The 12500-nt window shown below is 45.0% G+C and overlaps 1 protein-coding gene across 1 annotated transcript in view; it reads right to left on the bottom strand.

Moving 5' to 3' along the window:
- Positions 1-12500, bottom strand: part of LOC116218500 — a 42810-nt gene that overhangs the window by 21264 nt on the left and 9046 nt on the right. The window contains exon 3 of the mRNA XM_031560425.2: positions 1-145. This exon is cut by the window's left edge and continues 5 nt beyond it. Coding sequence (XP_031416285.1) covers positions 1-145 — 145 coding nt within the window. The remainder of the gene's footprint in view (positions 146-12500) is intronic.

Raw genomic sequence — 12500 nt, 5'->3', positions numbered from 1 at the left:
TGCCTTTCCTCCTGAGTGTGGGGGTGCTGACCATGGAGGAGGTGCTGCACAGAGCGCTCTCAATCTCCTGATCCAACTGGTCCAGCTTCATGATCAACAGAACCATGGAGTCCAGACGGGACCGCTCACGCTCCTCTCTGGAGCTCTGCAGAGAGGGAGGAAGAGAGAGACAGAGAGAGAGAGAGAGAGAGAGAGAGAGAGAGAGATAGGGACAGATGAAAAGAGAGAATGAGACATCGAGAGTGACAGGTAGATGGATAGATTTAGATCCAGTAGGTAAGGTGAGGTGAGTGATGGGAGTATTCTCAGCACAAATAATTCCACTTGAAACCCATGCTACTCATTAAGATGAATGTCAGGCCTCGCTGCTCGTGAGTGGATGTGAGGGATCATTCTCTGCAGGTCTGGCTGACCTCTTTCCCCTCAGCTTTATCAGGCAGAAAAGACAGCAAATCATCTGCCTCATGCCAGCCGGCTCTCACACAAAGATCCCACAGTGTTCAAGGAGATTACTGTATCTCTGACAGACGCACACAGGCACACACACTTCCACAAACTTATACACTCACATACACATACACAGACACACATATAGACCTACACACAACTTGTTAATTCAATTAAAGTGGGAAAAGGAATCTCTCATGGACATTTTCCATTTGCCTGAATGTTTTAAGCAAACACTGACACCTAAAGGAATATGTGTGTGTTTACTTTTGACTTTTGTACTCGGAATTTTTTTATATACAGGGATGTGCATTTCAACCTAGGCACACACACACACGTGTGTGTTCTCGCACCACTTCACACTGATGGCTCTGCAGTCATTTGCACACATCAGATAAAGCCCTGCTCACCTGGCAGCACCGTCTCGGCCCAGCCACACCCACCCCCCGAGCACCCCCGACCAACCACATCACTTCCCGCCGCCTGCCGTGCAGCTCCCAGCCTGTAATACCCACCCACCCCCAGGCAGGTGTTACACTTGAGCAGGTTAACGAGGCGCTGCGGCTGCACGCTGCCTTTTGATCACAGAGGGCCCCCCAGGGCTTCCAGCTGCAGATCACCAACCCCCTCCCAACCCCCCCAACCCACCACCACCACTACCCCGTAACGCACTGGGTCACGAACTACACCAGGTCACAGGGTCAGCGATTCTCACAGACTGGACACACACACAAACACACACACACACACACACACACACACACACACACACACACACACGTGATCACTTCCTGATGGCATGTCATAATGGGACTGAACCGGCCCTGATTTGGTCTGATCTTAATGTGTCCCCAGTTAGCGCTTGCATGACATCTGTGATGTGTGATGACGGAGAAGTGAGCAGGAAGGGGCAACTAACTCTGTACTTGTAGATTGTTTCGGACTGGTGGTACACACAAAACCTTACAAATGAAACAGAGAAAATAAAGAAATGTTGGCTGCGATCCCAAATAACACGTGTAACACACAGGCACACACATCTTTTCTCAGCCACCAGAGCTGCGAGAGGCACTGTGTGAGGCTGGCCTGATGGGGCCGCCCCGCTAACACGACACCTCGCAGCTGGGGCCGTACACATGCGTCTGTGTCCTCGCTTTGAAAATCTGATTTCTGAGAGTCAATCTAATCGAGCCACTTCTCCTGTCCTGTGTCCGCAGCCACTCCTTGGCTGAGTGCAGCGGAAAGGAGAAGTGGCGTGTGATAGATTAACAGCCTCCTCTGCCCGCTGCGCCTCTCCTCTTTCGTGTCATTCTGTTCTGCTTTCGCCCCTTGAGAGCATTCTCTCTCTCCCTCCCTCCTATGAAGTTCTCAGAAGGCAGCTCTCCTGATTTCACTGATCAGAGAAAAATGGGTCAGTCTTAACTGCAGCTGGCAAAACACACACAATTCCGCCATTCATCACAGACAGCTATATCTGGTCAACTGCTGCTCTCCCTTAGGAAAGGAATGGTGTAGGAGTAAAATACCCAAAGAGACGCGCACACACAAACACACACACATACACACACACACACACACACACATACACAAGCACACTCTGGAATTCAATCAAAATTCAAGTGTACAAGTATACTTTATGACTGTAATGCATTTCTCCACATTTTGTATGTAAAATGTATGTAATGTATTGTATTTCCTTACTCTTTTCTTACTCTCCTCTACCACTGTCTTCTGACTTCTTACTAATTTCTTACTCATCTTTTACTATCCTGATCCCCTCTGGTCTCCCTATCCCTTTGCTCTTACCTTCTCCCACATCCCTTTATCTCATCTCCTCTCCTTCCTTCTCCGGTACTCTCTCCTGTCTCATTTCATCTTGCATCACATGATCTATGTTTTTCTGTCAATTCTTCCTCTGCCCTTCTGTTTTTCGTATTCGCTTTTCTTCTCTGTCTCCGCTTTCTGTTCTGTGCTTCTCTAAGAGGTCTGACACTGACCTCAAGTGGTGTGTTTCCATAACACAAGCGAAACGTCTTTAAACCCACACACAAATGTCCAATGTACACACATATGGACACACAGACACACACAATGCCCTCCCTCCCACGTTATGCACACAAAACTAATGTTAGTCTGACACCAAATCCATGGCATCCAAACACAGATGCACACATTCACACACTCACACACACACACACCATTTTCAATGGACACCTGAATGACCAGTCCAGTATTCTGCTCTGACATTTTACCTGGAATTACTATGGCTTCAGACCCTCAATTTAAATACAATTAAATTAGAGGGGTCTGTCCACTTGGTTTTTGTCCCATTCAAAAACACATTATAAATCTGTCCATCTTATACGTGCCTGAATTTTTAACACAGCCTGTACGACTGCGCCTGCATCCTTTTTTTTCATCGTCTAATTTAAATAACAGGGAGTAATATTACAGTGAATAACATGTGGGAGGCAAATGGAGTTTCTAAGTCAATAACTAACAGCAAACACAAATAAAAACTGCAGCTTTGCATAAGAAATGGTTCGAGAGGCAGCGGTGGAATAATGAATGACAAAACAACACAATTTCCGATCATAATAGCTGAATAGGGGGAATAATTCATGAGAATTTTAGTCCCCGCATAAGGGCTGTGGGATTCAATTTTTTTTCTCTCGTATTCATTTAGCAGATGGGTGGAAAACAGTAATTGAATTGCGATTGGGTTTTTGGCGAGGGGATGCAGTGTACCTCCTTTGGGCTGGGTATGTATGCACCAGGAACTTGGCACACTGGAGGGTATGGAAAGAGAAAGAGAAAAAGGAGAGTAAGAGAAAGAAAGGCATACAGAATGAAACAGAGGAAGAAAAAAAAGGAAGAAAAACAAATTACGGTTATGAGAAATGTTAAGTAAAAAAAAAAAACAAGTGAATAGGAATGAAGGGACGGGTGAATGTGTTAATAACAGGATAAGTGAGAGAAGCTTCTGACTGGCACCAGAACCCCATCGCCAGGGCAGGTGCCAGCACTGGGGGCCCGTGTGGGCAACAGAGACTGTGCACAAAATACACCGGACAGGGAAAGAGAGACGGATGAGCAGGAGGGCAGAAAAAAGAAAGGGGATGACAGAGCACATGGGCGATGGAAAGAAGTAGCACAGAAAGGAGACGATGTAATTGCGAGCAGGTAGAGGGAAATTGCTGCCTTTTAGTCCCAGCAGTTAGAGAGAGCAGCACGCTCCACCTTTTCTCATCATTCTTTTGCTGTCCTGTCACCGCGGTTAAATGAAGCTGTCTCCCCGGCCTGCTTCTGCTGAATTATGAGCAGTAATTAAATCAGTGTAAAGAAAAAAACAGTCTGGAAACCATTTGCAGAGAGAGAATGTTGTGTTCTATTAGTATAGCGGGTAGAGTGAAGATGCTGCTGCTGATGGTACTAGCTAGTCTATTTCACTTACGTGCTGTCTCAGAGAAGTACTAATGTACTAATTATTCTTTTCCCCGCTCCCCATCCCTCTCTCATGTTCTCTCTCTCTGAAAGTTGCATATGTCAGCGTGTCAACTTCTTTATTATAGGTAGGTGAAAATGTTTATCGGAGCACCGACTTCAAGCGGCAATCTATAGCAATGCTATGCTAAATGTCACAGAACGCTGGGGCGTCATTATGCCGCCTCGGTTTGGTTTAGTGTAAACAAGCCAAGGCGGCATAATGAGGAGTCTTCTTAACGGTATTTTCACGGGACCTCTGTAGAAAAAGGACTATAGATTTGGTCTGTTGGGGAAAAGCTCCTGTGTTCAGTCTCAAAAGTGTGGTTATGTTTTTGTCAGGATATTTTGAAGTTTAACACTGCTATAGTGTAAAACATTACACTGACATTGTGCATTTTGAGTGTAAGATTTTGGGAGATGGGGTCCCATAGTGTATTGTAACACTGGAAATGCAGAAGGCATAATCCCTAGGGTTGATTTGTATGGACCTATTTGTGTGTGGATCGCGAAGAGGCGAAAAGAATGTCAGTGAAAGCTTCGATGAATGTGTGTGTTGGGACACAAATGTAGATCCAACACGTGACACGCAGAGTTACAGATTTACAAATGATGTTTCACGACAAATGCACAAACAGTATATATATAGTCATCATTTTGAGACATTTTTCTCTCCATACATTTGGCATAGTTGATATGTAGTTTTCTTACCAACTGAATAGTAGTCACCATTCCATGCAAATACAGTATGTGAATGCTTTGAAATAAGTAAATGTAAACCTAATATTACTCTTTAATCCTTCCTGATATTATGTTTGTCAAAAAAGAAATGTTCAATGGCAATCAAACCGGAAGGATGCTAGCAGAGGCTAGTTGGCTGCAGCCAACACACAACACCTGCTTGTTTCCCACATTCGTATTTACTCTCTAATAATTCATCCTGCTATGGCTTCTTGATCTCGCCCTGGTGTTAGATGTTCTCCGTGGTTTTCTTCTCGCCGTCTGCTGGTTTAGATTAACACGCCATGCCACTCCTCCTCACATGGCTTTCCCTGCCAATTCCACTTTTTCAGTAGTGATTAATGTAGGTCACATTAATGCTCCAATATTTATTTACCACTGATTCAATTTTTGTTTGCTGTCGTAAATCCAATCTGACAATTTGGATAGGGAGCTCTGCAGAATGAAAAAAAAATAGTGTATTCTAATTCACACACATCAGCTGTCAGTTCTGATACATTATAGTGCTATGCCTGAAATGTGCCCTGAATACACTGGGGTGGTCCTCTGAGTTATTGAGCTGTAAGGACAACAGTGCCACTAATTTACAAATGGTCCAGTGTACCTGTGTGCATTTTGGCTAGAGTGACCATCTTTGAAAAGAGCCATACTAGCAACACAGTAGGTATGGTTGTCTTTGCCTAACAGTAACAGAATCCTAAAAATATCTCTGAGTTATTGAGCTGTAAGGACAACAGTGCCACTAATTCACAAATGGTCCAGTGTACCTGTGTGCATTTTGGCTAGAGTGACCATCTTTGAAAAGAGCCATACTAGCAACACAGTAGGTATGGTTGTCTTTGCCTAACAGTAACAGAATCCTAAAAATATCTCTGAGTTATTGAGCTGTAAGGACAACAGTGCCACTAATTTACAAATGGTCCAGTGTACCTGTGTGCATTTTGGCTAGAGTGACCATCTTTGAAAAGAGCCATACTAGCAACACAGTAGGTATGGTTGTCTTTGCCTGGTAATACTAACAGTAACAGAATCCTAAAAATATCTCTTTTGGTGAAATGTGCAATACAATTTCTCGCATTCCCTTTGAATAGGGTCCTTAAATGTATACAATGGTTGCATTAAGCATCACCCCACTACAGATTAGGATGGAATGCTTGTTTTCACATTGTGCCAGTGCATTAATCACAGTCTTGCATTACTCATGAGATAAAGCTTCATTCCGAATCACAGACTACAGGGACCGAGCTTAGTAGCTCATTCAGAAGATTACTGTTCCAGATATATTTATTCACTTTAGGGTTAAACCTCACAAAAAGATATTATATATTGTTCTGCATCTTGCCTTGTTAGCTTCCCTTGTGGGTGATTGCAGCTAACAGGTTTAGCTCCTGATCGTAATGAAATGAGATGTACCAAAAGTGCCCAGATTGCTGGGATACCACTCCACCCCCTGCCAACCAAAGCGTAATAAGCAAAATGATATATTATATAAAGTATAAACTATGCCTCTCCTTTTCCAGCGGTTCTGTGTCCAGTGGTAAATTAAAACTGATACCTTCAAACGATTCCAAATAAATAAATGAGTACAACTTATTGTTTTGAGTCTTTACAAGTGGATGTAATCTCTGTGTGGTACAGTATTGATGCACTGTATGTGACTGTGTGTTTCACAGAAACGTAGGTGTGGGCTTGTTATATGCAGCTAGCACTCTCTCGTCGCACCACACAATGTTGACGTGCACATTTAAGTGTATGTACAGTATGTATGTATGTATGTATGTATGCATGTGTGTTTGTGAGCGTGTGTGTGTGTAATTTTGCTTGTGTGTGTGTGTGTCTGTTTGTGTGCATGCATTCATGTGTATGATGTTGTTGTAGGCATCGTGGTGGCTAACAAGGCTTTAGACGCCTATTGATTGAGGCAAAGGGGGAGGCGGCGCATGATTAACTGCAAGCCTGAGTATGCTCCTGCTGCTATTCCAGCTCCTTAATAAAGTCCCGTGACTGTGCTTACATTTATTTTCCAGTTAGGACTGAATCACACACACACACACACACACACACACACACACACACACACACACACACACACAAACACACACACACATTGCACTGGTGGTGCGGAAGCCGTCATGGCATGAAAAGAGAGAAAGAGAGTGGAATGGAAAGTGCTGCATTTTTGTCAGCATTCAGACAGACATCTTAGGAATGTGTCATTAAGCGAAAACATAACTACACATTACATTCATAGTCCTTTCAACATCAACATACATACAATGTACTCAGAGTCTTTCAAAATGAGGAGAGCTCACTCAGACAACATCAGGCATTCCAACACTTACAGACAGATGCACAACCACAGACAGACACACACACACACACACCCACACACACACACACACACAAGCATACAAATCCAGTCAAATACATGCAGGCGTCATATGTCTGCTCTTGCCTGGTCTACATTGTTTTCAGTCCGCAAACAAGTGGAATCTTTATGTGAGCAACTCTGAATGAACAAAAGATGTTGTTGAGGCAATGCAGAGAAACAACATCTTGACAAACCAGCAGTATGCAGACACCAAAGTCATCTGGAGGTCAGTTTCAATGATTTTCTTTCAGTGTGTGTGTGTGTGTGTATGGTGTATGTTCTAGTATGTGTGTGTGTACATCTGTTTGTGAGTGTCACCCTGTGGCAGTTTGTGTGTGTGTGTGTGTGTGTGTGTATGCAAGCATATATGCTTTTATGTGCCTAGATGTGTGTGTGTGTGGGGGGGGGGGGGGGGGCACTGTACTGGGGTTTTGTGTGGTGGTCTTTAGGGGGCCCAGGGACACATTCCAGTTCCACTTCCTGTTTGGAGATGGGAAAGAGGTTCCCACAGTGGCCGCTGCGACGCAACCACAGAGCAGTCTTCCCTGTTTTTATCCCCAGACACCCTCTCCCCACATCAGACACGGAACCACACCATGTGAACCGCTTCAGAAGTCCAAACTGGATGTACGCAACTCCGAAGCTGCCCTTGGTGTGGATTCTAAATGATTAGTATTGGCGCCAGCCCCTCCCAAAGCGATTCCCTGTTGGGATTCCTTTCCGGATGCATCATGCGCTTCCTCCAGGTAGCTAACAGATTTCTGGGATTCAACATCATTGAATCATTGGGTTTGGGTATGAACGCAATGCTGTTGTGCGGCATCGGAATGTGACTCTATTGAATCATCTTGCGATTGAACAGATGTTAGCGCCTCAGGGACTGCCCTCATGACACCACTGAGAACACAATGTGCAGCCTCAGCTCTCTCTGGGGCCTTAAATGGACCCTTGTGAAGTCTCTTTGTGTATGTATTTGCTTATCTAACATGTATTTGTTAAGGACAGATGAGTTCCTATTAGTCAACACAAAGAGCTCTAATCAGGATACATGGCTATGATGAGGAGCATGTTTCCCCCCTGAACAGAACTTTCCAGTGGGGAGAGATTCCCCTGAGGGAGGTACAGAAGCAGCTTTGCATGCTTTCTGTGGAAGCTCATCTGATAAGCGAGAAACCCTGCAGGAAATAAGGAGCATCCATGCTGTGTGTGTGTGTGTGTGTGTGTGTGTGTGTGTGTGTGTGTGTGTGTGTGTGTGTGTGTGTTAATAGGGTTTCCTCCATTGATCAATGTCCTCTCACCCGCCCCACCGGAAGTTCAAAGTGAACTTGGATAATCTGACTCTGACTTCAGACGAGTTAAAAGCTCAAACTTATGAAACAAAAAGCGTTGTCTGGGACGTAGGATACACAGTCAAATTGACCATGAACACTCTTTCTCTCTTTCTCTTTTGATTATTCATACAAACACACAATTTCTCACTCACACAGGCACACTCTCAGTCAGTCAGTTAGAGATATGTCTATGGAGTTTTAAGTTGGCTGTCCCGGGTGAGGCTGAGTAGATGTGAGTGGCTTAAATGATTCATAAAGCCCAACAGGTGATGAGGATAATAACGGCACCGCTGTGACTGACTGAGTTCCCATTCACAGCACTGCAGCATCCCCAACCCTGATGAATAATACAGAAGACACACACACCCACTCACGCACTACCTCGTACTACTCACACTGTAGGATGGCCGGCCTCGCGGCAATGTACAAGGAAGTGGAGGCAGTGTCTCAGACGTTGTTTAGAAAATGGCAACTGTTTATTGTCCAGTGGTAGCCGGCAAACATGCCAGAATGGAGACAACAAAACGCAAAGAAACAAAAACTCAAAACAATAATAGTCAATAACTAAATCCAAGAACCAATTCAGCGGCAAACTAGCAAAGTCACTCTCCAAAATCGTGAGTCAACTTCACCCTGCCGCTCTCCAATCTAACAATTTACCTGTCATGTCAAAGTTGTTCCCCTCTGACTGTTTTTTATTACCCCGGCCTAAACCAATACACACATCACAATAATCAATCATCATTAGCACTTCACATAGTCAACCTAAATATCACTCCATAGCTTCTCTAGAGCAATGCCCACGGGTTTACCCAAAGACAATAATTTAATATAATTTCTTTATACCCTAACTAATTACCAATGATCTGACACCATCACAACCCCTTTTATCACACCCACTTGGCATGTCCCGTCTGACGTTCCGTACCCACAGTTCAAAGGTCCCTCCCGACTTTCACTCGGGTGGTTCCCCCAGTCCTGCAGACCGACGTCCACACGCCACCGTACAGCTCCGTACACCGCCTGCCACGCGATGAATGGAAGGCTCTTCAGTCACAGTATGTATGATGTGTTCATCCTTACGGATGGCGTCCTGCTCGCGGAGAAATCCGCTAGTGGTGTTTCTGTGTGAATAAACGGTGTGCTCGTACCCCGCGCTGTCCAGTGTGTTTATTTGTACCTCGGAATGGATTACCGCTGTGGTAACGAGCAGCTGCACCGTTACACACACACACACACACACACACACACACACACACACACACACACACAGATAAACAGAAAAGTATGCAAGCTAGTCACTATACACACGCACACACAATGACATACAGCACAAAAGCAACACACATATGTTCTCAGATACACACAGTCATGCACATAAGCGGGCGCACTCACACACACACATACACACACACACACACACACACACACGCCTCCTCCACCATATCCCACTGTTGTGTTGACCTGCAGCAGCACAGACCTGCTCATTGTGGACACACTGGGATCTGATTTGAATGGCGTCTGAGGTTTACGGGCTTCCTTTTAGCAGTAGTGCCCTTCCTGGCACTCTCTAAATAAACTTCTTACTTATTCAGCTACAGACCACTACTGGACACACACACACACACACACACACACACAGACACATACCCAGCGGGTGATTGAGAAAGAGGGTTTGCATGTGTGTCTCCTCCTGCCGAAATCTTAGGGGGCTTTGTTTGTGACAGAATTGAAGAACATGTGCAACATGCATAGTCCATCGCGTGAGTTTGATGATCTGATTATCTGTACTGAATAGAGGTCAGAGAGAGAAAGAGAGAGAGAGAGAGAGAGAGAGAGAGAGTGAGAGAGAGAGAGAGAAAGAGAGAGAGATGGAGAGAGAGAGAGAGAGAGAAAGAGAGAGAAAGAGAGAGAGAGAGATTTATGTGGAGGAGAGAGATGAAGCAGTACTGACATAGATGAAGAAAACATGAAACAAGACAGAAGAAGAAATAGAGAAGGATGAAAAGTATAAGAGAGTGAACATGTATGGAAACATAGACACAGAAATAAACTCAAAGAGGAACTTAAAGAGTGTCTTATTCCATCGGGCACAACATAACCCAATCTGCAGTGCATACTCCTCACACATACACACACACCTCCTGTATCTATGCTTAAGTCTTATTCCATCGGGCACAACGCAACCAAATCCGCACTGCATATTCTTCACACACACACACACACACACACACACACACACACACACACACACACACACACACACACACACACACACACACACAGTCTGCAGAGTCATTTCATCCTCTTCCAAGAGCTCAGCTAAGGGTTTGATGTGGGAAGCACATGAGGGCTGAAGCGGAGCTGGTCTTGGGGGAGTGTAGTGGGGGAGGGGGGGGGGGGTGTGGGGGCGCATGGAGACGTGCTCTTGGATCAGGAGTGGATCTCCCATTTGGCCTGCCAGAGCAAAGAGGCTGCGGTATGGGCCTACGTCAATGCGCTCGCACACTGACTCCAAATACAGCATATTAGTAAGTTCGCTGGAGGAGTTCAGAGAGGACAGGGTGGCTGCTGTGCGGGTAGAGATCATACTATACAAATATACTGTAATCCTATACGCCATGATGCAACACACTATGCCATGGGGCTGTACTGTATATAGAAAAACAAGCAGTCTGTGGAAAATGTACGGACATAATTAGGGTAGACTCTTTTGAAATTGCCCTGTCAGTTTCACTTAGACAACAATAATATACACTAATGGAGATTTAGGATAAGCAACCTGCAAACAGCTCTCCCCTAAGTGCCTCATCAGATCTAATCTTTAAGATAGACCTTTCTTTCAGCTCCCGGTCCGTGGCACAGTTGTTTCTTTCCTTTTACATGTTTGAAAGAGTGTTTTATATTGAAACCTATCTCATTCATTCAGAGCTACTACCAGCCCCTTAGACTTTAATGTTTACGACCCTGTTAAAGGGAGCCTTCGCTCCCGTTTGTCCCCTCATAGCTGATGTCATTAATGCGTCTCTCATTTCTGCCTCTGTTTCCATCAGCCTGAAGATGGCTGCCATCAGTCCAGTCCCTCAAAATATCAGGTCTAGTCCACAAGGACCTCAAAACAACATTACAGGCAACTCTCTGATCTTCTCTAGCAAAAGAGCCAGAGCAGACTGTGGCTGCTCAGCTTAAGGCCTACACGTCCCCCAGTAGGCTGTCTGAGGAGCTCTGGGCTGGGAATTCAATTCAGACAGGGCACAGCCACAGCGAAACAAAAACCACCCCTCTGTCTATTTCCAGCTTCATTTCATCCTCAACACAGGTTCTAAAAATCTAAATCTAGGGGTCTCCCTCGGCCCCATCCTTGTCCTTCAAACCTCACGTGTAGTGTTTTTGCTATATCTCATATTGACTAATGCAAAGCTGTTGTCGTCCAAATCCTGCAGTACGTAGCACGTTCCTTAATTCAAGCTGTTTGATTATCATCCTGTCCTACGTAATTGTTCATACCATTGGGGTTCTACCTAACATAAATAAGAGTGTGTACACTGCAGTAGTTGCACTGCTTTTCTTCTTTGAGAGCTGTGGTAAGCTTGTTGTAAGAACATCTGGGTTGTCTGTGGTGGGCTTCTGCTTCTGTGGTCTCAGCAGCAGATGTTCCAGCTGAAAATGGAGATGAGCTTCTCTCATCAGGACCCACCATGAAGAGAAAATCAAACTCTCGATCTTAAATTGAAACATTCAAAAGCTCCCCTCTCCCGCAAGCACACGCAAAACACAGCCACCAACTTGTGGAGTGTCACGCTGCAAGCCTCCCAGTCTTGGTGCATGTTTCCTTCCCGAGGAGACTGGGACACCACAGGGGGGATCTAATTAGCACCTTCATTACTCACAGTATTTCCCTTAGCAGAGCGAGCAGCACAATCAGCACTCCAATCAGTGCTGCTGTAAAGGTGCTTATCATGGAAATACGGCGTTCCAGAGTTCTGTCTCTCACTCTTTTCTTTCCCCTTTTGTTCGCCTCAGGGAAAAAACAGTTGCTGGCAGTTTTGCTCTCTCTTACTCACTGCATGGCTCAAGGTCCAATGGCAGGGTCGTCTCCATCTTAGCTACACACAACAAACACAGGA

Source organism: Clupea harengus, chromosome 22 (genome assembly GCF_900700415.2).
Source record: "Clupea harengus chromosome 22, Ch_v2.0.2, whole genome shotgun sequence".
In the NCBI taxonomy this organism is placed as follows: Eukaryota; Metazoa; Chordata; class Actinopteri; order Clupeiformes; family Clupeidae; genus Clupea; species Clupea harengus.
Note: the sequence above shows the minus strand (reverse complement) of the source record. Positions and strands in the feature narration are given on the sequence as shown.